Source organism: Semicossyphus pulcher, unplaced genomic scaffold (assembly GCF_022749685.1).
Source record: "Semicossyphus pulcher isolate SPU_LCO1_2020_fin unplaced genomic scaffold, fSemPul1.0.p SCAF_7, whole genome shotgun sequence".
NCBI lineage: Eukaryota > Metazoa > Chordata > Actinopteri > Labriformes > Labridae > Semicossyphus > Semicossyphus pulcher.
In genome coordinates this window covers 9,775,573-9,801,835 of record NW_027211748.1, presented here as the reverse complement: position 1 = coordinate 9,801,835, position 26,263 = coordinate 9,775,573, and the positions used below count along the sequence as shown (strand labels likewise).

The 26,263-nt window shown below is 43.3% G+C and overlaps 2 protein-coding genes across 2 annotated transcripts; one reads left to right on the top strand and one right to left on the bottom strand.

The window, feature by feature from the left end:
- Nucleotides 1–409: 409 nt before the first annotated feature.
- Nucleotides 410–14,508, top strand: LOC138611327 (WD repeat-containing protein 47-like). Its single transcript, XM_069684372.1, has 17 exons — nucleotides 410–570; nucleotides 2,090–2,259; nucleotides 2,595–2,678; nucleotides 2,782–2,866; nucleotides 4,708–4,839; nucleotides 4,980–5,156; nucleotides 5,261–5,772; nucleotides 5,883–6,000; nucleotides 7,724–7,905; nucleotides 8,666–8,911; nucleotides 8,996–9,056; nucleotides 9,302–9,459; nucleotides 10,984–11,153; nucleotides 11,261–11,431; nucleotides 11,522–11,653; nucleotides 11,823–12,041; nucleotides 12,744–14,508. The coding sequence occupies exons 2-17, from the start codon at nucleotides 2,102–2,104 to the stop codon at nucleotides 12,884–12,886; spliced, it is 2,748 nt and encodes a 915-aa protein (XP_069540473.1). The 5' UTR covers nucleotides 410–570; nucleotides 2,090–2,101; the 3' UTR covers nucleotides 12,887–14,508.
- Nucleotides 14,097–24,535, bottom strand: gpsm2 (G protein signaling modulator 2). Its single transcript, XM_069684373.1, has 16 exons — nucleotides 24,339–24,535; nucleotides 23,385–23,423; nucleotides 21,322–21,670; nucleotides 19,025–19,246; nucleotides 18,805–18,940; nucleotides 18,562–18,701; nucleotides 18,316–18,439; nucleotides 18,053–18,168; nucleotides 16,911–17,066; nucleotides 16,704–16,812; nucleotides 16,463–16,592; nucleotides 16,289–16,365; nucleotides 15,980–16,168; nucleotides 15,727–15,886; nucleotides 15,453–15,640; nucleotides 14,097–15,322 (listed from the first exon to the last, which is right to left on the bottom strand). The coding sequence occupies exons 3-16, from the start codon at nucleotides 21,384–21,386 to the stop codon at nucleotides 15,146–15,148; spliced, it is 1,989 nt and encodes a 662-aa protein (XP_069540474.1). The 5' UTR covers nucleotides 21,387–21,670; nucleotides 23,385–23,423; nucleotides 24,339–24,535; the 3' UTR covers nucleotides 14,097–15,145.
- Between the last annotated feature and the right edge of the window lie 1,728 nt (nucleotides 24,536–26,263).

Below are 26,263 nucleotides of genomic sequence, written 5' to 3'. Positions count from 1 at the left end.
TGCATTTTGTAAATTGATGAAAATAAACAATTATTGTTTATATTTTTGAAAGCATTCTTAGTTTACAGCATTTTTTCACACCTGCCTAAAACTTTTGCACATTACTATATATATATATTTGATGATGATGGATAACATATAAAACAATAATATACGAAAGTGAGAGTGCTTTTTATTTGGGGGGCCTTTTCAGCCTCTGTGCACGCCTCTGACAATTTTAAAATACCCCTTTTTTTTTTATCTTTTGGTTTTTTTTTAAATCAGCCTTCACAATAATAATTTATTCACTGCTATCATGTTGTGTTCTAGCTGCTGCTGATGTGAGGTGTCTGGAGGATGTATGGAGGCGGTGCTCCAACAGGCAAGCAGGCGGCAGCAGGCAGGGCTGGGCAGCAGACCGCAGAGGAGCGGCACAGAAAGATCCAGCAAGGGGAAACAGCCAGACAAGGAGGAGGGACAGCCGGGCAACACAACCAGCCCTCATCACACCGAGCGGTACCGTCGTGACAGCGTCTGTCAGCAGCACGGAAACAACCGCGAGACTGTGTTTTCATATGTTTTTAGAAACAGGTGAGAATTATTAGCAGCATATTTGTGTTGTTGTTGTAAAGCTGTCAGTGCGCACCCCGCCCGGAGAGCTAACTAGCGGATGATGCCCCTCTCCCCTCGGCCTGGCGAGCTAACAGCCCCCCTCTAACCGCCGACCGTTAAATTAGCCAGCTTTGTATGAGCTCTAACGTAACTAGCTGTATATTCATTTTCTGTAATCCGCTCGCTATATTCAGACGCTGCTGCTGCTACCAAGTAGCCTAAGCTCCTTACACTGTTTGACTTAGTGCCAGTGTTATTAGCTAACATCTCTCATGCTAGCTTAGCAGGACTGCAGTGCTCCTGTGCCTGTCTCTGATGTTTGTAAGCAAGGAAATGTTGTTTTCTTGCTGTTCATTAGCTGCTGGAAACAACATTTTAAAGCTCACATACTCAGAGTTACTCAGAATTACAATTATATTAGAGGCTTCCTACTGTCATGGCAATATGTATAAGAGATTACTCTCTCCTCTGTTTACACAACATGTGGAGTGTTGTGCATCCTGTCAAAGTTGAATTCAACATCTGTTGTCTTAGCCTCTTTGAAATATATATTTTTTGTGGTTGAGGACTGAAATTTTGCAGACTCTGTCCCTTCTAAACTGGACTCCTGGTTTAATATAATAGTCAGTTGAATGATGCTGTGGTTAAATCAAATGCAAAAGTGCATTTAAATGTATCAGTCCATGCGGATCATACCACCATTTTACTGTGTAGCCTATCTGGATAGGATGAATCTGCAAACAAGAGTTTGTTGTAAATCACAACAGTCTGCTGTCAGGTTATACACCTTTGATCTTCAAAAGTTAAACTTTACACACTAGGAGAAGTGCTGTTAGATGAGCAACCATGCATTTTGACCTTATGCGTAGTAGGTGTAAGAGATTCATTAATGAACTTTGATCAGACTGTGGACTAGGATGAAAATACAGTACAGTGTAAGCATGCTTTGGTTGAGAAAAAATTATATTGTTTTCATGTAAGATTAGACACTATTAATGCAAACAGTTCTACAAGTGCATATTAAGCGCTTTCCAGTGTAGTCCATGGACTTGATACTGGCCAGCTTCACTAAAGCATTTGCATTTTAGATGCTATCTTCAAGGGAACCTTGCCACTAGGGCTGGCCCGTATGACTGAAATCTGTATCACAAGAGCATCAGGATAATTTCTTTTTTTTGTTATATATCTGGATGTTGTGTTTGCAAAATAATGTATAAAGAATCAAGAATGATAATCATTAAGGATTAACTGTCTCCCACTTTAATTCATTTGTGACCAGACTTTCATCTGTAAGAACAAAACATAAAAATACTTACAGCTTGCTTGTAATTATTATCATCAGTAGTTTTGATAATTGTTAATAAATGATAAGACTGACTCAGTCTGGGGACAAACCTGCTTCAGTGTTTTGTTGTGCCTGCGGCATGAACAACATTTAACAACTCTTCCTTTTGCATGTTTTTGCACTAGTTTTAGTCTGTTGTCTTGTCATCTGCAGCCCGTCGTCACCATGACAGCGGAGGAAACCATAAATGTGAAGGAGGTGGAGATCATCAAGGTGATCCTGGACTTTCTCAACTCCAGGAAGTTGCACATCAGCATGCTGGCCCTGGAGAAGGAGAGCGGTGTCATCAATGGGCTCTACTCGGACGACATGCTCTTCCTCAGGTAGATGAACATGACGGCAAAAAACCACAACCACCGTGCAGTTTAGATACAGACGCCTCAGATTGCAGCTCTAAAAAGCTCTGTACTATGAGGCAGAAACAACAGGCAGCTGGTCCAGTCATGAGTTTAGTGTCCTCTATAACCGAGATAGTGTAACACTGCACCGCTGCTGTAGGTGTGAGTGCTCAGACAGCAGTGCATCCTCTGTAATTCTACTCAGCCTGAGTGTTGCATACGTACATTCCACCTTCTGGTGTGCATTTTCCATTAGTAGGCTGCCTTACTGTGACATGCCGATATGTGTTGTCTCTGTGTTAAAGATGTTTTTGTTTCAGGCAACTGGTGCTTGATGGCCAGTGGGATGAAGTCTTGCAGTTCATTCAGCCTTTGGAGTGCATGGATAAGTTCGACAGAAAGAGGTGTGCTCACTGTCAGTACTTAGACACAAACAGCATTAAGTCTAAAATCTCTCTCCCTCCCTCTGTGTGTCACATTTTATAACATCGACTGTGATGTCCTCAGGTTTCGTTACATCATCCTCAAGCAGAAGTTTCTGGAGGCTCTGTGTGTGAATAACGCCATGTCAGCAGAGGATGAGCCACAGCATGTAAGTCACCACTCTCTGTACATGCTGTGCGATAACTAATTATCTGTACATGTTTTAATCTTAGAGCTTAGAGGCTCCAAAGTAACGACACAGCCTTGAATTCTCTTCCTAATGAATAGACTTTGTTACAGCGCTGCTTTGTCTTCCCACTGACTGTCCCTGGTTGTCATGGCCGTAAACAAAAAGGTTAAATCTCGAGGGGTAGTAAAGAAGCAAACAGTGTTGTTTAATCTTGTTGGTTGAAATCTCTGCTCTGCATGTTGTCGGAACAAACCTCACACCCTCTCTGTTTCTAAAGAGAGAAGGAGACAGGTTGTGTGTGTATGTGTGTGCTGCATTTGCATGCAAGGAGTGGTGTGGCTAATGGCCTCACTGTGGTCTAGGATTTATCTGGATTATATGTTTGCCTCTGGTGCAACATCAGTGAGTATTCTTGTAACAGAATATATCTGTTCACCACCCATGATGTGCTGAGCACAGATGACTAGTTAAAAGGCAAACGAGTACATCCATCTGCTGCCTGCGTCTTTCTGTCTGAGCTGTTTGTTCGCGCAGTCATCAGTGTTTTCAGGTTTTAGATCAATAACACATGCAAGAAAGAGTTGCCTTGAAGAGTTGAGGATTTTATGCTGTTTTTAGCTTAAAAAAACACCTGTAGAGATGCTTACATCTTTACATCAAATTTCTATAATTTTACTTTAAATTGCTTAAAAAAATGCATAAATAAAATATTGACATTGATGCTAGTGGTCACCTTATCACAACCCCCTGCAGAGAAAAGCCAGCTCTGACTCATATGTAACTCTTTGTAAGTCCTTAAAGGGCCAGTTCCCCAATTTTTAACCTCAGTCCACTCATGCTATTATGGGGAGCTAATGCCATTATAGTAGAAATTGGCTCTGTGCCTTTGGAGGACGCTATCCACTTCTCCAATAGGCCCTGGAAAACCAGGGAGCTCGCTAAACTACACTTCCTCAGTCTAGGACGCCCTCCGATGTCATGTCTCGTTTAAAATCGTCAGGTTTGAAATGTAGACTGCAGACCTGAAGATTTTTTAGACGATCCACCGGTATATTCTCGTCGTATTTCGGATTCTGTTCCACTCTGATCCATCGTCTGCAGCGATCAGTGTCCTTGACTGGAAAACTGTGTTTCACTCCAGCGTCTCTCGCTGGGCCGCTCCTTTCAGACGGAGGGACGCAACGCAAGCTGGATGTTGTAGGCATGTAGAATGGGCGAAACCACGAGCTGTTTGTACAACGTTCTCCACAGCTATGGCGCCAATTTCAAATATTATTGCTTCTATGGATTACAGAGAACACCAGCTTTGACTGACAGTGGCTTTTTCCAGGGGCGAACTGCTCCTTTAATGGTAATAAATGATCAAAGAATGAAATAAACTACACTTACCCATTTTTCAATCATGCATTCAGGGACAATCAGCAGAGATGTAACTTCTTTTTTCGCTGTTGTGATGCTGTTAAAAATGTGGGCCCAGATTCATCCGACAGGGCTGTGAACGCAGCTGGTTGCATTGTGCCAGAGGTATTATGTCAGACTCCTGTGACATCTGTGGACACAGGGCAATTGTTATTTGTGTGTCGGCAATGACTTTCAGGTTGGTGCAGAAGAAAATTTAAGAATAAAACCATAGAGGAAATCCTTCTCTGATTCTGATCTTGTGCATTTCAGTCTTGAATCTGGTCTGACATTTGAAAGTTATCTATGTGGAGCTAAATCTCTTAAGAAGAACAGTGTGTTTTCTACCTCTGCTCTTCAGAGAGAAATGTCGACTCAGTCATCTGTGACAATCTAAAATCTATTTCATGTTTTCTTTGTAGCTGGAGTTCACCATGCAGGAGGCAGTCAAGTGTCTCCATGCCCTGGAGGAGTTCTGTCCGTCTAAAGACGACTACAGCAAACTGTGTCTGCTCCTCACGCTGCCTCGCCTCACAAACCACGCTGAGTTCAAGGCAAGATAAATATTTCAGTAGTAGTTTAAGACAATTTCACAAGGTTAGTTTATTCCTCTTACAAACAACAGCGTGTTTTCTTAAAATATACTGCCATATGTTCAACGTGGATTCCTTATTTCCGTGCTGGTGTCCCTCAGGATTGGAACCCCAGCACAGCGAGGGTGCAGTGCTTCGAGGAGGCCTGCACCATGGTAGCAGAGTTCATCCCTGCTGACAGGAAGCTGAGTGAGGCTGGATTCAAGGCCAGCAGGGATCGGCTGTTTCAGCTGCTGCTAAAGGGAGTCCTCTATGAGTGCTGTGTGGAGTTCTGCCAGGTTTGAGCGACTAAAGACATACACATGTACTTGTATTCTAAACTGCGGATGGGTTGGTGTAATTACATGCACTCAATTACACCTAAATTATCTCTAATGTGCAGAGCAAGGCGACGGGTGAGGAGATCACAGAGAGCGAGGTGCTCCTGGGTGTCGACATGCTCTGCGGTAACGGTTGTGACGACCTGGACCTCTCCCTCCTCTCCTGGATGCAGAACCTCGCCCACACCGTCTTCTCCTGCGCCTTTGAACAGAAGCAGCTCAACATCCACGTGGACCGCTTGGTGAAGCCCGCAAAGACCGGATACTCTGACCTCCTCACTCCTCTCATAAGCAAACTGTCTCCCTACCCCTCCTCCCCGCTACGTCGCCCACAGTCCGCTGATACCTACATGTCTCGCTCCTTGAACCCAGCGCTGGACGGGCTGTCTTACGGGCTGTCCGGCCAGGATAAGAGAGCGAGTGGCGGGGAGGTAGCGCCGGGAAAAGGCGTCTCTCCCATGTCTCACTCTTTTGCTAACTTCCACTACCCCGGAGCGGGAGGACAGAGCTTGACTAGGAGTCTCATGATGGAGAGCTCCGACTGCCACAGCATCTTTGAGGAATCCCCTGAAACGTATGTCTCTGAGAATCAATTTTTGTCTGGAGTGAAATCGCTGCAAGCTCTGTGGATGTTTTGACACCGAATCCTGTCACATAATTTGCTGCTGTGTTTCGTCTGTCAAGGTCACGGACAGACACGCCCGTTGATAAGATGTTGAGTTCAGGTGGAGCTCAGAACCTGCGTCCTGCCTCCGCCCCGGGCGAGGACGCTCCATCGGCTGACATTCCTGAGAAGAACGAGGTAAGCATTTCTTTTTAACTCATCAGACCTGTTTTTATCACACATCTCTCACAAGTGCTTTAATTAGTTATGTCCCTGCATTGTTTTCTTTCCTCGCTGGGTGTTGCCTTCAGCGAAGGTTTATATTTAGTCCTGCTCTGATGAGTCTGTTTCAGTACGCTGACACTGAGTCATCCTTCTCCAGCAAGTCTGAATTACAGCGTAGACTCTGTCGAGCCAGACGCAGCTTTTGAGAGGAGTTTGCTCTTGTTTTGATTTGTGTGGTGTTGTTGATGCTAGCCTTAGCCTTAACCCTAACCCTGCTTTAATAATGCCATACCACTCAGTCATCTTTGTGCCTTTAGGAGAGGGGCTTTGTATGTACGGAAACATTATTGTAACTCATTTACTTAGGAAAAGCAGACACTGCAAACTTTATACTGTACTCGCACAGATTGTCCCTCCTATAGGAAAAGAGTTTTTCAAACAGTGGTGTTCTTAACCGTGGGTACACAAGTTTTGAAAGGGGAACGCACTGGCAGAGATGTGAAGCAAAGATAATGCTTGAGTTGAAAGGAAAAGGAAATCGTTAGTTTTTGTAGTTTAGCCCTGTGATTCATCAGAATTCATACTCCTTTTGGGAGTCATATCCGTGAGCATGAAGACATGATACACATATTTTAGATTCAGTGGTCATAGAACTTTCTGTGGATTTTATTGCCTCCAATTTCCATCGCTGACAAAAGCCCATAAATCCACCTAGAAGTCATAGAAAAAAACGAACAGAATTTGCCTGATTTTCTTATCGTTATCTGTACTTCCCTGATTAAAGTGCAAACAGGAACTGTTAATAGATAATCTGGCATACTTTTAAGGGTAGTTATTTGCCTATATATATATATATATATATATATATATATATAAAAAAAAAGGTAAACACACGGTTGAAGCCTACAGCTGTGTTAGGGGGAGCAGGGGTGTGGTGTTTAACAAAATGGAGTTTCTCATGGTCCTTTTAATAAAGATGATTTGCTAGTTTATTTTTACAAGGTGATCATGATGACACTTACCGCAGCTGTAGTTTGAGGTTTCCAGCCTGTGATGGAGGAGACATGTCATGACATAATACGGGGAAAGAAGCCCAGGGGGATTTGGTCAGTTGAGACACAAACCCAGGAGCACATAAATGAGTCATTACTGCCCTCATGTTGCCTGTAAACACAGTGTTAACACAATATCTGTTCCTGTCTGTCTCAGACTTTCTATTCTGGGCCCCCGGTGCAGCTCGGTGTGAAGTTAGTGCTTCGCTCTGCATTCCCCGTCACCGTGGAGACACATAAAGAGGCCAGAGACAGAAGCAGACTTTGGGGGCCTCTCTGATCTCACAGTCACACTCCCATCCTCTCTTTCTTGATTTCCTCTCTGCCCTCCATCTTTTTTTCAGAGCTGGCAGAGTGCCGATGTCTCTCTCCTCCCGAAACAAACAGTAGAGCTTTTCCCATCAGATTGTAGGACAGGAAGCTGAGGACGGCTGTCCTCTGCTCCAGTCTCACAATCCTTCCTCCTCTAGTACCTGAGCTGACAGAAGAATAGAGTAAAGAAAGGTTCATCTAATCACAGTACTGCCTTTGAATAGTGCTTACAAGAACTAGCAACGCCCTTCTTTAGTTGTATACACTACAGAGAAATTAAGGATCTATTTAAGCATATAAGATGTTTCATGTATTTCATGTTCAATCCTCAGCTTCGTGACTCAACAGAGAAGTACGAGGAGTTCTATCGGCAGCGTCTTCGTGTGCAGCAGCACCTGGAGCAGAAGCAGCAGCAGAGGCAGATGTACCAACAGATGTTGCTGGAGGGCGGAGTCCAGCAGGAGCCCCCGCCCAGCGACATGCAGCACAGCCTGACGGAGAAGTTCCTCAACAGGTACAGACACCGCATAGATACCTACAATGTTCCCCTGTCTGTCAAATTATCTGGCAAAGTCATGTCAGGGTGGTTCTGGTGCAGCTGTCTAATTGCTATGTGGCGTTTAATGTCTGCACACAATAGAGGAGCAGCTGTCCGACTAGTACACATGTTCAGGCCCTGATAATTATGAGTCCCAGGTGGCTTTGCTAGCATGACACACACCTCCCCCCAAATCCCGCCTCCAGTCCACACTGCACCATCTGTGGTGATCAGCGACAACACATTACATAATGGGACAATCAACTCATGTGTGTAAGTTTACACAATGTTACACCCAGACTGGACTCGAGATAGATTTAGCTGCGATCTTATGACAAAGATGACACAGGAAGTGTGTACATTTCTGCTCAGTCAGAAGGACAAAGGCGCTTTGATTTGTCCCCCGAGAGTTGCTCCAGTCCTCCCTTTCCCCTGCCTCTCCCTGTCTCTGTATCCTCTGCATTATTCACAAGGGAAGCTGTGCATAATGACATCATTACTTCTGTTTTTCTTTGTCCTCTGCCCTTTGTAGTTTGAACTAGATTTAAGCAGGCTGCAAACCCTGCAAACTGTCAGCGCGCAGACAGTATGCAGACAGAAGTAAATCTTTGTCCTTTTCCAAATTACAACACATGATTTTATAAATAGAGGAAAAAAAGGAAAGGCTAATAAAAGGATGAAATGTATAGAAAGTGTGTATTTGTAGTGTTTACACATGTGCACATGTGCTCCTCAGGTCCATCCAGAAGCTGGAGGAGCTCAACGTGGGGATGGAGAATTTAGGGGAGGAGGTGAAGTCTCTGACTCAGCAGTGTAATGGAAACGGGAACCCGCCCGCCTCCGAGGACAATAACAACCCTCCATCTGTGACCCCCGAGCAAAGCAGGACCCCAGGGGGAGGGGTGCTCAGCAGCACCCCTCAACACACCATAGGGGGGCGCGCAGTCCCACCTCCAATTGAGTCCCCCGTCATCTCCCAAAGGTACTGTATGACTTCTGCTGTTATTAAGCAACAGTTTGTTGCACAGTTAAATTTGACTTGTATTGTGTTTTGTTTTTTTGGCAGTGGGCAGAAAAACAAAGGAGGTCAGGACGACTCTCCAGGCTCTTTATCCCGGAGTAAAGAGGTAGACATGCACACAGACATGTTAACACAGCAGAAATAAAGCGTCAGACCTGCTCTAAATTATTCATTCCTTAGCGTGCTAATTTGGCATTTGGCTAATCAGATTATAACGGTTTCAGCTTTGATGTCATATCGACAGCATAATGACTGTATAGATGCCATAGGGCATAGAAAACAAAGTAGATTATACAGCTAATGACATGCGATCTGTCTATTGATGTATTTCAAATGTGTGCGTGTGATCAGGGTGAGAAGGCAAAGAACCTGTTTGTGCCGGTGCACTCTCTGGAAGACACCCAGGCTGTTCGAGCTGTCGCCTTTCACCCGTCTGGAGCGCTCTACGCTGTGGGATCCAACTCCAAAACCCTACGAGTCTGTGCTTATCCAGAAACAATAGACCCCAGGTAACGTGGACAGTCAGCCATCATCTTATTTTGAAGTTTCTTTTCGTGTGAAAAAATCTTCCAAATAAGTGATCTAAACTTTTTTTTTTTTTTTTTTTTTTTTAAGATTATTTTTTTGGCTTTTTGCCTTTATTCGATAGGAAAGCTGAAGAGAGACAGGAAATGTGGGGAGTAGAGCGTGGGGGCTGACATGCACAAATGATTGGCAGACCGGGAGTCGAACCCGCGATCAGTGCGACGAGGACTGCAGCCTCTGTACATGGGGCGCCTGCTCCACCGACTGAGCTAAACCAGCGCCCCTGATCTAAACTTTTAAAAAAAAAGGGCTTGTTAACAGCCATGAAGACCTTTTTACTTTACAAGCTCTGCTGTTTTTGGGCTCTGCGAACAGTCTGTGTAACAGAAAGCTTAAACAATAGCCCCTTTTACACTGCCAGTTCAAGGCGGGATTATTACACCTCTGCTACAGTGTAGCAGAGGTGTGCAGTGTGTTCACATTCACGTTTTGCTACCATAACGCCAGACCGCTGCATAAAAAACACACTGGGACGGCTTTACAACGGTGTTGCTTGGTTCAACGTGAAATGGCAAAGGCGCCATAACAGCGGAGCTTCTTTATCGCACTGTGATGGAATTGCAATGTAAAAAGGGAAATTAACTGAAGTGTGATTCAAAGGTCACTCAGTAACTTTGCAATTTATGATATCACATTTTTTCCTGAGCTGAAGTTTCCATGTTGTGACTTTAAAGATCTCGTGAAGATCTCAGTTTGGTTCTCTTTGGCGCCACCTATGGTGATAAACAGAAGTTGCGGGAGCACACTTCCCAGATATCCAAACAGTGTGTGACGTCCACTAACTCTTGATTTTCCTCGCTGACGGTCGTTTTCCTTTTTAAACTGTTTTCCTTCATCTGAGCGTCACAGATTTTCACTTATTTTTGAAGTTGTATCTGTAGTCATCCATCTTTTCTTTGTTTGTTCAGCCATAGTAGATTACTGTTTACTTGCAACACTTGCAGAGAGCGGAAAAGCAGCCGCTTAGCTCCGCCTACCCTCTCTGGCAGACCAACCACTGCTGGCTGATGGAAAACGCGTTACTGAGTGCTGCTTGTGATTTTTTCCGCAAATGTCGCACCGGACACCCAGTCTGTAATTCTGCAAATGCAAAGGCTTCATTAGTGGGCCACAGGCTCAGTCATCATTGTGTTACCTCATTCAGCGATGGATAGTGATATACATTTATTTACATGACAATCTTAGAGATTATCACTTTAAATTAAAGAAGTTCAAATTGCAATTTTTTCTGCAATTTAAAGACTTGTCATCCATGTTGCCTCACAAGTTGAGATTTATGTTTTATAAACTGGTTACGACTTAAAACTAACTGATCACTTTCATCATTTTCTTCCTTTAGCGAATATTTATCATATACTTGAATATGTTGTCTGAAAGTCTACCAGCTGACTCATCTTCTCTCCTCCTGCTTGTCCTCCCTCTCCTTTTTTCTACCTTTGTCCCTTCAGTGGTTCAAGTCCAACGAAGCAGCCCGTCGTCCGCTTCAAGAGAAACAAACATCACAAAGGATCCATCTACTGTGTGGCCTGGAGCCACTGTGGGCAGCTGCTGGCTACAGGCTCCAACGACAAATATGTCAAAGTCCTTCCCTTCAGCGCGGAGACATGCAATGCTACAGGTGAGCAAAGGCTGCAGCAACACATTCTGACAGTCTTGTTTGTTGGTGTCAACGTACATAAGAATAGATCTCTTTAAGCGTTTTGTCTGTGTCTTTGTGTGCCCCAGGCCCCGACCTGGAGTTCAGCATGCACGACGGCACCATCAGAGACCTGGCCTTCATGGAGGGCCCAGAAAGTGGAGGAGCCATCTTGATCAGCGCTGGAGCGGGAGACTGTAACATCTACACCACCGACTGTCAGAGAGGACAGGGTCTGCATGCGCTCAGCGGACACACAGGTACACCCATCCATCCACCTGTCCGCCTTTAAACACAACACAGATTTCCACTGACAAGTGTGTAACATGTCTGTTTGTTGTTGCTGTCAGGTCACATTCTGTCTCTGTACACGTGGGGAGGCTGGATGATCGCATCAGGCTCTCAAGACAAGACGGTGCGTTTCTGGGACCTCAGGGTGCCCAGCTGTGTCCGAGTAGTGGGAACTGCTTTCCATGGCTCAGGTACGGCTCAAGTCCGGTCAGGTACACCTCCATAATTGCATCAAAACACTAAAAACAGCATGTATGACACCAGAAAAAGCATTGCATTTCAATATACAAACAATAATGTGTTTCTTGATTTGTTGTATTTTGCTTTTTACAGCTACACCCATTTCTCCCCCCCCCACAGGCAGCCCTGTTGCATCCGTAGCAGTCGATCCAAGTGGCCGTCTCCTAGCAACAGGACAGGAAGACAGTGCATGCATGCTGTATGACATCAGAGGAGGACGAATCGTTCAGGTGTACAGACCACACAGCAGCGACGTGCGCTCGGTCAGGTTCTCCCCCGGAGCACATTACCTGCTCACCGGCTCCTACGACACAAAGGTCATGGTCACCAACCTCCAAGGTACGTCTGCAGGGTGCATCTCTCTGACTTTTACTTGATCTTTTTTTTTTTTTAGACTCGTCAAGGGTTAGGGGCTGAAGTAGTTCTTGCCTGGGTGCAGTGAATTCCTGGTGATGAAACTCAAGACATTGTTCAGCACATAAGCGCCTGTTAAACCACATTGTTTCTTTTTTACACGTGTTTCTTGTGCAAATTACACAAACAAGATTCATGTGTATGTTCAAGTACATATTGCTTTGTATTTATTTGGTATATTTCCCCCAGGTTGTAGTGTCTATATGGCTGCACAGTGGTGCAGTGGTTAGCACTGTTGCCTCAAAGCTAGAGGGTTACTAGTTCGAATCCCTGTTTGGATGGAGTTTGCATGTTCTCCCCGTGTATGCATGGGTTCCCTTGGGGACTCCAGCTTCCTCCCACAGTCCAAAGACATGCTCGTTAGGGTAGTAGGTGACTCTAAATGGCCCATGTGTGTGAGTGTGAAAGGTTGTCTGTCTCAATGTGTCAGCCCTGTGATTTACCGGCGATCAGTCCAGGGTGAACCCCACCTCTCGCCCAATGACAGCTGGGATTGTCCTGCGACCCCGAACAGGATACGCTGCATAGATAATGGATGGATGGATGTCTATAAAAAATTATAAGCAGAAGAAAAAAACGTATTTAATCTAATGTGATGACTTTAAATCTGTCTGTGTGTGTTTCCAGGTGACCTGACCAAGCAGCTGCCTCAGACAGTGGTGGGAGAGCACGGCGACAAGGTGATTCAGTGTCGATGGCACACACAGGACCTGTCCTTCCTCTCATCCTCTGCTGACCGCACTGTCACACTCTGGACACACAACCCATAACACACACGCACACGCACACACACACACACACACACACCCTCACACTCAGACAAGCAGTTGCTATAATCTAAAAGACACATTCCCCTAAAACAACACCGCTCCTCCTGCACTTTCAACACTGTCACACCCTATCAACACACTTGGCACTTACAGCTGAAACACACACACACGCATACATAAACACAAACAGGTGAACAAGCCTTCGACTGCTGTCTGTAGGAAACCAAATGGATACAAACCTGTGACACATCAAGAAGCACACATGTTGCATGTTTTCCTTTTTCCTTTACACTCCCACACACACCGCTCACCTTCTCACTGTCATTCCACCCCGTCATGTGATGTCATCCTGCACCCTCACTCCGTTTACACACACGTCAGTCACTGCATGTCCTTTTCACTGAGGAGTTAAGACGGGACAGAGTGCTTTGTTCATGATGGTGCCTTCCTTCAGTTTCCATAACAAAATCGTAAAAAATGTTTAAAAAAAATTCTAATATGGTCATTTTTTCAAGATCAAATGTTGTTAACTCATTTTGAGTCCTACATTCCTTCTTCTTTTGCATATCATTTTCTTATATCGGGTGTTATGCTGCTATAGTTTGGGAAAACGAGTCGACTTTATGGTGTAAAATGTAAATTTTCAGTGTGTCAGTGGTGAATTTTTCCCCTCAGGAGGCTGAATCTGTGGAAGTTGTTACTATCTGTCGATCAGTGAGCTGTCGCCGCCCTGTGGGATGTACTGATGTCTAATGTTACTGCATTACTACAACTCAAAACCTGTAAATTTGCTTGTGAATTTGTTTTTAAATTTGAAATCAGTGTTGCTGCGCTGAAGCTATGTGTTTTGCGATGGCTTGCTTGCAATGGAAGATCGTGGATTATGTCGGCATCAAAGGGAAAAACAGTCAAGTGTAATTTGTGGTTGAGCGCCCTGGCATTTCTGTTCATTGGTCACTGCTGTAACGATGTAACACCAGTAGGGGGCAGCGTTCGCCTGTGACAAGGGTTTAACCATATGGGCTTATTTCACAGCAGGAGGAAAAGCACAGGTGGTAATAATAACTTTAACAATGGTTCTGTTCTATGCAGGTGTCTGAGAAAGTTGACAGGCAGTCAGCATGCACACAACCAAGACCACGGAATTAAAGCAGCTAAATGTAACACAGCCATCATTAATGCTGCTATAAACACCTGTGCTTTTCCTCCTGTTGGATGTTAAACTGTCCGCTGTGAAAAAGGCCTGTGCACAATGAAACCTGAGCAGAAGAGGGTGTTTGGATATTTATTTAGAACCAGTATTTGGGGCATATGCATTGTATTCTTTTTCTGTATTTTACATGCGCACTTTGTCCTCTAACATTGATTTACTTACAAAGATGCATATTTAAGTCTTTATGTTTCTGTATAGTGTATATTGTTTTAACAAATAAGGCCAAACTAATACGTACATAGATGTATTTATTTCAGTTGTGTTTATGTATGTACAGCTATCAGTATGTTTTTAAAATGCTAGTGGCTCTTGTATTCAGCCTTTATAATTCTTGTTTTTAAAAGTGACTTAAATTAATTCAAGCTAACTCAAGTCTGACTGCTGGTACGTGAAATAAAGTGTCTTTTACACAAACTGCATCACGTATGTTTTGTTGACGCATTTGAAAAATTCAAACAGGAAGCTTTTCTGAATGAGGCTTTAATCCTTCACCTCACTGGAGCATGTAGTACAAAATAGCATGTGGGCTGTACATGGGTTCAATTCATTCTTTTAGCAGACAATTAAAATACAGTTTCCCTTTCCCGGCCTGGAGACTCTAAAACCAAAGAAACAAAAAACCCTCACATATAAACAAAGTACGTGGACAGAGTGCTGTATTCAGAGAACACAGTGGTGGACGGCAGTTAACAGAATCCAAACAATCATAAAAAGCACAATAAATACAAACATAACTGAAGTTGTGTATTGACAAATACACAAAAGGTGAAATGCGACTTATAGGAGCACAGATACATGACAAACAAGGATTAAAAACACTTTTCCCTGAAACTACTGAGAGTTTGTTGATGTTGTGCAAGTTGTGCAACACATAGTCCTCTGTATGATTTGAGATTTTTTCCATACTGTGTACTACATATAATGCTGACAGTGCTTTGTTCTGTCCACAAGGACACACGTTAGGAGTCACAACGACCACCCACTGGTCTCCGACGCTGTTCACACCTTCATGAGATTAAAAAACAACCTGTCTCTTAGTGCTTAGTTCAGTTGGGGTCGGGCCTGGCTGCAGCGTTTGATGCTGAAGGCAGGGTGACGCGTTGCTCGTCCATTCGTTTGGCCTGAGAGCGCATGATGAGGCTGAAGAAGTCCTCGTCTGGTACAGTGGGCCCTCGGACAGGAGGAGGAGGAGGGGCGCAGCGCTGGTCATCCAAACGGGAGCCCTGATGGAGTTGAGAGGAAGAGAGAAAGTGTCAGTTTCAGATTCTTCTGCATTAACTGTACTGTCACTGTGCAGGATATAATATTTGTTAGCCTTTTTTCTAGCACTGTATATCCGGATCTATAAGGTACCTGGCACTTGACAAGCATGTCGAAGAAGTCGTCGTCAGGCTCGGCGTTGTCAGCGTTGGCCATCAGGTGGCTGAGCACGGCCTGGTTGCTGTTTTGAAGCCTGAGCCCGGGCAGGCTTCCTCCTGCCGCTGACGACTCCTCTATCCGCCGGCCCTGTGCGCCTGACACGTTTGCAGACTCTGATGCGGCTACACATTTTGAGAGAATAAATTAAGTCACAAAAGATGCTTTAATCCAGCTGTTCTGACTTCTGGGTGTGAGTGCATGGACTTACATTTCCTGATGGCTCTGGGAGGCGACTCCGGACCACTGCTCAATGATAACCTGCTGCCCTTATCCTGTATTGCACAGCGTTGGTCATCCATGCGGTTGCTCTGGAAGCGGCTCAGCAGGTCAAAGAATCCCTCGTCGCCGAGCGTGTCCGGACTGAGTCGCTAATTAATCACAGAAACAGGAACATGAAAAGAACAGTAGGAGACTAAATGAGGTTGAGGCGTGTGTGAGGTTATCAGCTTAACATTCTGTACCTTCTGAGGTCCCTGTGCCGGCGTCTGGCTGGTGTCCAGCGTGTTGCTGGTGTCCTGGAGGACCTTACTGGAGCCACCAGTCTTGAACTTCTTCCCACGCAGGCGGTTGACGAAGAAGAGCTTGGAGGAGGTCTTAGCCAGGGAGGGTTTGGACTGTTTGGTGAGGATGTCACTGCTCCACTTCTGACCCTTCAATCACACAGAGACCGATTAGTTACCACAGTGACAACAAGATCCCAACTTCCTGTGATCGAACGTAATGTGTGTTAGAGGATTGTGTACTTGGTGTGACAGGAGAGACGTTCTTACATTCATCTTGTCTGGAGTGAGTTTCATCAGCTCCAGGTTCTCCATGCTGTGTCTTCTGCTCATCCTGGGCCTCGCTCCTAACACACGTAAACACAGTAAACACCTGTTACACCAAAGATGCTGTTAAAAACAAAACTTAAAAGTTATTACAGACTGAAAGCATGACCTATGTACCATGCAGGTTGTAGTCTACATCCTTATTCTCTGAAAGAGTGGAGTTATTTGTGCTGTAACTCAGACCCAGAACCATCTGCAGATCAGATACGTTCATACGAGCCGTCAGCTCTCCGCTCCTGTCGCCAGTCTAAAAAAAAACACAAAAAAAGGTAGCTTTAAGTGACAAAGGATTTCCTAAAGTTGTGTTATGTTTTCAAAAAATAGTATAATGAACACGGCCTTAATGTGGATGATGTACCTCTTTGCAGATCTCCAGGTGTTTCTCTGCAAAGTGCATGGCCTGGTCGTGGTTCCCCAGCGCCGTGTGAGCATTTCCAAGACTCCAGCATGCACGGCCCTCCCCAATCCTGCATCAAAAACACATTTAAATTCATGCATAGTAGCAAAGTTTAAGTATTGAAAACATCAAGACTTCTTCCTACGCTGAATGTTGGTGAGTGTGTACCTGTCATTGAGGTCCTGGGCTATGATGAGGTGCTTCAGGTGGTAGTCTATGGCTCTCTCATAGTCCTGGAGGAGTGTGTAGGTGTTGCCCAGACTGTAGCAGGCCTGGGCCTCCACAGCTCGATCCTTTAGCTGCCTCGCCAGCTGCAGCGTCCTCCTGACAAACACACGGACAAGCTGGTTCAAAACACTGCGCAGACAGGCCTTAATATTTGCACTTATTTTAGGATTAAACTATTTTCACAGTCGTCATTAAGAAGCTAAAAGAGAAAGACGAAAGCTAAGTTGATACTCTGTGGTGCAACTCTCGTTGATCGTTTCACAGCACACCCTACATTAATATAGCCAATATTAAAATAGCCGATGTGTAGAAAGAGGTAGAAATGATGAAGTAGAGTGTTTGTTCAGTTAACCCCCTTCAACCTGCTGGTTCCAGCAAGACTGCTGTAATTTTAACAAAGAATGAGCAGGGAGAGACGATGCAAAAATAAACTGCACCACTTTCTACATCTGCAGATTAGTCAAACTAAAGACAACATTTCTTTTACTAAAGCCGTTTCCCACTGGTCAAAAAACCCACTAACACCCGCTGACATCCGGCTTTTTTGCTAAGTGGGAAAGGCTACAATTGGCATTCAGACACGGGTCAAATGACTCTGCAGTAGACCTGGGTAATTATTGCCTCGGCTCCGATCAGCATTGATGGGAACACCAAACCCTTGTTGACACGCTAATCTCCGCCCCCTTTCCCGGCGGGATTCAATGCTCAGTCGATAACTTCTGCGACTCCTTGTCATCTCAGCTACAAATTCTGCCCGTCTCTGTCCGAGCGGCGCTCGAACAGCATTCCAAATTTGTCGGCGCCGAGTTTAATACACAGACTGAATGTGTAATAGATACAATAAAGACCTAACCACTGTAACATCTTCACTGTTTACTAACCCTGTTTCAGGAGCGTTTGTGACATAAGACGGTGACGCAGCAGAAAAGAAACCGAAAGGAGTATACTTCACTGGCAATGGGAAAAGAGAGAATCGGCATCTATAAGTGGATCTTCCCGGGTCTGAAAAACCTGCTAACCCTAACCCTAACGCCTGCTCAGTATATCTATGCAGAAAAAAGATTCAAACATTTAAAACTTACTTGTAATGCTCAGCTGCCACTTCAAACTCGCCCAGGAAGATGTAGGCGTTCCCGAGGTTGCAGTAAGCTCGTCTCTCTGCAGAGCGGTCGCCAAACTCCTTAGCTATGAGCAAACGCTGCACAAAAACAGAGACACATTACATCTGTTAGAATAAAAGTTATAACAGAAGATTGCTTTATCTGAATCAATTCATAATGCTTGTATTTGGGGAATATGTCTTTGCAAATATGCTTTGATAATGAAGAGTTTTAGGGTCACACACCTGTTCGTGAGAAGCTACAGCTTTGCGAAAGTTCCCAAGTAAGTAGTGTGTGTTGCCGAGGTTACCATAAGTTCGACCCTGAGCAGCTCGATCCCCGAGCTCCTTCACTATCGCCAAGTTTGCCCTGAAAACACACACACACACACACACACACACACACAAAGTTAAATATATAATGATTGGATAATAGCAGAGAGGTATTGTATTATTAAAATGTCACTCAGCAGAACAAGTACAGTCACTTACTCGTAGTACTCAGCTGCCTTCCTCAGAGCCGTCATGACCTCCTCGGGGAAATCTCCGGGCTCGGCTCCACTCCAGCAAATACTTTTGCCTTTAGCGTGATACACGTTCCCGAAGTTATACAGAGCTCGAGCCTGACCCACCTGACACAAACACAGGAAAGAGATTTCAGTGATGAAGGTTGATGCCCAACAAACAGAATATTTCAGTGTATACTTTAATGTGCTTGACATCCAGCTGCCTCACCTTGTCACTGATGTCTCTCGCGATGTCCAAGTGCCTCTGACAGCAGACCACAGCCTCATCAAACCGCCCCAGCACCTTCAATGTGTTCCCAAGGTTTCCACTGGCTTTGGCCTCTCCCATCAGGTCACCAATTGTCCTAAACAACACACATTCTGTCAGTAATCATAAATACAATAATACTCTGTAAGACGGGTTTTGGGGGTTCTCTTGCAGGTCCAACCTGGTGAGGGTGAGGTCATGCCGGTGGAACTCCAGGGCTTTAGCGTAGTCGTGCAGGTGGAAGTAGGCATTGCCCAGCTGGCTGTAGATGGCACTGAGCACCTGAAGGTCCTCCGTGCCCACCTGGATGGCAGCTTCGAAGAAGGAGACCCCTGCTCTGTAGTCGCCCACCTTGCAGAGCCGCTCGCCCTCCAACGCCAGCTCCAGGCAGGAGACCTCCATCCTACAGCAGACAGAAGAAAAATCAGTCGGTCTAACAAGCGGCTGTTCAAGAACACAATCTTCCTGAGCAGCACAAAAGTGTCTCGAATCCAGAGACAATAACTAAGGAGCAATTATGAAGTAATTGTGGGAAAGTAGATCTTCTCTGTCTGAGAGCTGAAACCAAATGAGAAGACTCGACTCACAACCAGGGAACAAAACTCAGATCCTCTTTCTAAGTAGAAGGCTTTCAACAGGGAATGTTGTTTAGCTGCTTCCTTCCACCCACAGAGAACAATGGCTCGAACTGGGGTTTGTTTGTTATGATCACATCCTTTTGACAAGCCTCTGAAAGTAAAGGGGGTTTCTTAACAGTGAGATGGAGGAAAGAGCGGATAGAAATGTTCAAGTAAACCTTTGTGCAATTATCATGTTTACTGGCTTCGCTTCAGAATTCAAACAGGGATTTGTTTGCAACGTTTGCTCCTGCAGTAGGGACTGTTTTCACCACACTTATTTTTGTTGATGCTCCAAAGACTGAGCTTTGTGAGCTGGTTGTTATAATTGAATCTTTTAGACGATATAAACAATCAAATTTACTGTAGAAATAAATGGCTGTTTAGAAGCCAGGCCCGTGGAGTTAAAGGGAGGTTAAACTCAGGTCTCTCAAGGCCAGATGAAACAAGTACAAACAATGGGTGGTGCCTTATCTGCTGATGGATTATCTTCAGATTAGGCCACATATTTATACTGAGCACCTCCTTATAAATATGTTAGTCTGCCAACTTTTGTTTAACAGGAAGCTGTATTGTTGGGTAGAGATCGGCTTCACACAAAGTGTACTCTGCGTGTTTATCACAAGATTTCCTCCTGTGGACTAGTTTGTCTCAGAAAGTGACCCAGAAACACTGATACACACACACACACACAATCTGCTCTGGAGTTATAGCTTACATTGTCTATAGTGTGCTATTAATAGGACACAAAACACCAAACAAAGTAGCTTGTTTTACCGCTGGTAGGGCTATAATTTGGGAACAAAGGCAAACCTCATGTAACAAGCAGTCTTAAATAAGAGAAGCTCACTCTTTATTTACCACAAAGCTAACAACATATGCTACAAACAGACACCAGCCTACCTGCTTGTTTTTGGTGCCTTAAAACAACACCAGCAGCACATGGAGGAACTGAGAGGCATTTAAAAAACAAAAACACTCCTTTCCTGTGATACCAAAACAATGGCTCTTCTGACGTCATCGAACGCTCTGGCGAACTTTCAAGGAGACTCGAGTGATGCTATCACAGTATTAACCTCCCATTCATGGAAGCAAGGAAACTGCTGCCTCAGCATTTTCCAAGCTAATCCTCTTGTTTAAAACTCTCTCCTCTGACCTGGTCACCTGAGATTACGGCTGAAGAGTGTGCAACCAACAGATTACACTGCCTAAGAAGCTTTATTAGACATGGCAGACACATGCAGACTCTGTAGTGTGGTTTAACGGAATCAAGTCATTGACGGAATAAACATCCTGACATTAGAGTACATTGGGAAAAACAGGCTCCTAGATCCCAAAGCAGATGCCTGCTCCCTTCAAATAAGTTGCACACACGTGTGGCAGAAAACAAAGCGAGCAGTGATGAATTTTTCAGGGCTTGTTAAATATTGAAGCCGGCTGGAGCAGCTCTCTGTGTTCGGCAGGTCACACCTGCTGCCACAGCTCTTTGCCCGGGGATGTAGGGACAGCTGTCTGATGGCTTTTTTAGGGAAACTCACCTTTAGTCAACAAACTCACAATGGACAGTGAAAAGGTGCTCCCACATAATAAATAGATTTACAATTCAATTTTCAATGCCATATCACACATATACCATCACTCCCTCAACATGGTAACATGTCTGTTATCTGAACCTGACACATCTTATATCAGAAGCCTTAAACAATCACAAACATAAAGAGATCTTTCTTCTCTTAACCAACAACCAAATATTTCATTTACAGTCCATTGTAAAACTAACAAGGATAGGCAACACTGTTTTAAAGGTTAAAAACCTAAAAACCTAAAACCCTGCTTAGGTTAAGAGAGGAGGGTTTCCTACCTGTAGCGGACATGAAAGGACTGCTCCTCCGCTTGTGTGCTAACCACTGAGCCACTCGTATCCATTGATGTGCATAATATGAGGGAAAATCCCAGTCTGGTCCCCGAAAAAATGGTTGCGTTTAAAAACCGAGAGTCAAAAAGAAAGAAAAAAAACGTCTTTTGTCAAAGGGCGTTTGGCCTGATGAGGTGAACCAAACGAAAAGTAGTGTGTCCCCCTGCTGAGTGTTGACAGACGAATTAAAAGTGTGAGACAGAGCTGCAGAGTCCTGAGCGCCACAGTCCGCACGGCTGCTTTCGTACACTGCGTGTTTTTGCGTCACTGCCCCCTCGCTCTTGTCAGCTGCCCTCTGTAAAGAGAACACAAGATGCTGTATGTGAAGCCTCATCCTGGCCACTCGGTGCCATGGCAACACCAACCAAACAGCAGCGTGCACAAGTGGGGCAGGCAAGAAGAGAGGATGGGGTCAACACAGACATGCTGTCAATGTAACGCTGACTCGATTCATCCAGACTCAGAGAGGTGTGTGCTCTAAAGTTGCTACAAGGGGAGCAAGCTATGAACGCCACAGAATGTCACCTATGCAAGCAGAGATGGCAGGAAGAATATCATCTCAAGAGGAAGTTACGGAAAAGAAAGTATGACGAGCAGCAACCTGTTGCATGATTTGTGAAGATCTCTAAATTAAAAGTGGAGCTGTGGGAAACAGAAAACCAGATGAACCTTCTGCATGTTTGCAACTTCCACCAGAGGAAAGCACAGCGATAAGCGAGCTACATGGATAAGATAGACTGCACAAAGTCCAGACCAGAGCATACCATTACTGCATTTCTCCATGAGGTCATACTAACCACACCCATTTGTCCCCCAAGTTTAACTCAGCAGCCCCTCCTCACACACATAACATGAGAAATGGGGCAAACCAGTTATAAATGCAAACTGGGTTAAGTCTTTCTGTGTGAGTTTATCAGACAACAAAGACATGGCAAATAAGCACACAGCCCGGGAACATGAATTGTATTGCATGTAAAAGATTGGACATTGTAAATTACCACCACTGTGTTCAGCCAAACTTTAGCCTACATACAGGCCAAACAATGGTGTGCTTAATAGGTTTCTTACATAACTTATTACAATTGTAACTCGATGTATGCATAAACATATTAGATGGTTGTTAACGCTGTATATTTTACTTTCTTCCTCAAATTCAGGCAGCAAAAACATGTTAAGGCTTAATAAAAAACTTAACACAATAAGAGTGGCAGGAGAAAAAAAGAACTCCAGGATTGAAGATATTTTACAGCTAAAAAAAAAAGCACATATAGAGGCTCGTTTGTGTTTGTTTGAGGAACAAGTGTAAAAATACAAGTATTTTTGTTGCTGGTCTCTAAAGAAGAGGCCTAAATCTTAAAGTCATTCTTGCATTAACCTAACAAAAACAGCCTCTGGAAATTCATTGTCCATTAATTTTTCAGTGCTTGTGTTTTAATCGATCTGTCTTAAAAGAAAGAAGGCACGAGTATGTTGAAATCTTGTCTTTTTCCACCCTGTTCCTTCTACTGCTACATGAACGTTAAGTGTTTCAACACAAACTAAAGCCCAGGGCTTTGGGAGTCTGTGCACTGCATGTTTCTGCAGATTATAATAATCACCAATTGATGTGTGCCAGTGTTGGTGCAGCCTTTTCCACCAGTGTATGCCAACTGGGTGTGTTTAAGACCTTCTCTGCTCATAAAGCCACAGTGAGCATGAACAAGTGTCTCGCAGGAAGAAGTGATTCATGAATAAAAGGTGCATCAAAGGAAACAAGAGGTTGTTTCTTAATGACAGTGTCACGGCAGGCAATCACTGACTCTTTGAGTCCCAAAGAGGACATGATTTCACCTTACACACACAGAAGATGTGGTCTGTTTCATTGTGCTTATAGCCCATTGATGCACTGAAAACATTATTGCCACTGTGAGCCAAGTCTAAATATGGAAACACCAGTCAGCATTACAGCATGAGCCAGCAAAAGTCTGCACCAAAACAAAAGAAAGAAACAGAAGTACTGCGTTACTGACCGGTAATTCTTCCTCACAGGAACAGGATATCTTGAGAGCCTGCAAATAAAAGTTTTACCATGAATAACATAAGTTTATGTATAAACATTTGTGTATTTTGCCTAACATGAGAATGGACACTATTTAAAGGTTTGACGTCACACTAACTCGAGTAAACTAAAAAAAAACTAAAAGCTTCAATACTTCAGTAATATTTACTCAGTTGCCAGGTTATTGTGTACACCTCCCTAAAAGTGATTGTACATAACAAACCAGGTGTACCTAATAAATAACACTGAGTGAGGGTTGACATAACCAAAAGTTTAAACAGCTCCTCAAACTAACAAAGTGACCAAACATGTGAATCAACAGCTTTGTAAAACAATAGTTATAAATGAGTACATATTCGCCGTATATTAAAGATTTGGGGGATCTGAGTGTCATGTCTGTGTCAGATAAAAGAGATACAATGGTCTCCGTGTGTATGAATGTGTATTACTAATTTGGCATATACATAAAAAAAAATGTCAGTGCAGGGAAATAGAATGAATCTGTAAAAGATTGGCCATAAACATGTAGGACAAACACAGTTAAACAATTTCTCCTATTAACTCAATACTTTCACTATGTTTACACGGTAAGCTTTTAAATGCCACATCATACAGCATGTTTGAGATCCTTATATATATTTTATATGGATGTAAACAAATAGTAACAACACTGATTGTATTATTTATACTGGTCACGTCTCTATCAGTATGATGTACATTCACACATATTTAGATTTTCTCTAACATGAGGGATCTGAAAGAGAGGACTGTAAACACCACACTTTTATGAATGGCACTGCTGTTAGAAGTTTTACTCCAGCCTGAGCAACAACAACCCCAGGCAGCGTATTATTCACCCCTCTCTGCTTACAGTATCACATGCAGTTTAAGATTAGCTAGCTAGCATGTTAGCTTCTAAACTTACGTTAGACGATCCAGTTCGAACAATGGTGACTTGTCCTCTTCTTCTCTTTAAATTCTCACACAAATAAAAATATAAGTCCGTTTGAAAAAAAATACGGACGTGTTTGGTTAAGGGACAAACCGAATTGTATTCAACCCTTACGCTACATTATCATTTAACTTTTGTTAAACTTCTTTCTAACTTCGATGAGAAAACGAAAAACCTTGCGACTGCACTAAGCGTATTGTGTTTTTCGCCAAGTAGCCAATCAGAGGGCGACATTCAAAAATAACCACGCCCAGAATAACAGTGATTGGACCAAAAGATTTGAATAGAAAAGAGATGACGTATGTCACGGTTTAGCTGTCAGTACCTGACGGACAGACTTCATCAAATTTTGAAAGTTTGGCACTCCTTTGCCTGCAGAGTAAGCACAAAACACTTGGCTGTGTCTTTTAAAAGACAACACAATACAAGTAATAGCATTTCAAGTGCTATGGTTTATTGTACAAAACTGACTTCACTTACTAACGTTAACTTCTTCAGTAGTAGCCTTTTTGGTGGAGGTTTCACCCACGTTACCCAGCAACCAGACCCTTGCTTGTACAGCTGCCAGTCCGGCTACAGACGCTCAGTGTGGGCTACATTATTAATGATGCCAGAGAAACTAAACCTGTCCGAGAAACCATATGTCAAGAAAGAAAGAGACAGAAATACTGTAGCTGGTTACAAGATGATGTCAGGAGCGAGAGCATTGCTGTGGATTGGATCTACTTAATGTTACTCCGCTGAAGGAACCGTTCAACACCCGAGTAAGTTGCAACCACAACTACCTCGACATCACGATATCAGACTTTAAAATGTGTACATTTAATACCAGCAGGCTTACAGAAAGTTATATTACATGACTTTTTCGTCAGTCTCACTCTAGGGTAGCCTGAATTGTTATATGTTATAATACACACGTGTCCTTACTCACCTATGGTACAAAAAAAAAGTTCGTACATTGAGGCTACTCAAGTAAATATGAATGAATTACATTTTCTTTTGTACTGTCCTTATTATGATGAGGTAAGAACACCTTTGATAAATAACATGTATGAAATATTTTGGTGCATTGATGACTAAAGAATAGAAAGGCTGTTTAATTTTAATGCTGTAGTTTGTAGAGCTCGGAAGAAACGGTTTATTTCTTAAATATTATTTGTAATCTGTCTTCTTAGGTTTCCTGCTCTCTTTTTCTAAATTATTATTATTATCTAGTTTAAACCTTTTTTTGATTAACACATATCTTAAAAATGACACAAAAATAAAATAGAATTGAAATGAATACGTATGAGTTTGAGATAGCTACCTCTTTATTTAAGTATTTTTAATTTTTGCTTCTTTATTTTTACACCCCAGTACAATTCAGAGGCATATTGTACTTGACTCACATATGTGAAATGTACTTATACAGTAAGATGTACTGTAATAAATAAAACTAACCAACAAAATATTTAAAATTCCTTTAAACATCTGCAACATTAAAATGTTTGTTACATATTAAAAAAGGCAAGATAATAATGTTCGATAGGCGAATAATACATTTCATTATAATGTAACACACAGGGATTCACAGTACTATTTACTTAATTTTTTAAATTTAAAATGCAGAACTTTAACTTGTTATTGAAAATGTTTATATTGTTGAATTGCAATAGACTTTCTCCCTCACTGTTTCTCACACACAAAAATTCTTCCACCCATAAACACAATTCAACACCTTGCACACTTGTGTCACGCCAGCCTCTGCCCACACAATACACTGATTGTTAAATAATTGACAGCTTACCACATTTTGATCTAGTGTTGTCAGCTCACAAGTTGCGTTGCTAAGTGATGAACAGGTGCTCCCCATTCTCCTTTCTTAACACAGGTGATCAGACGTGACATTTCGCAGACAG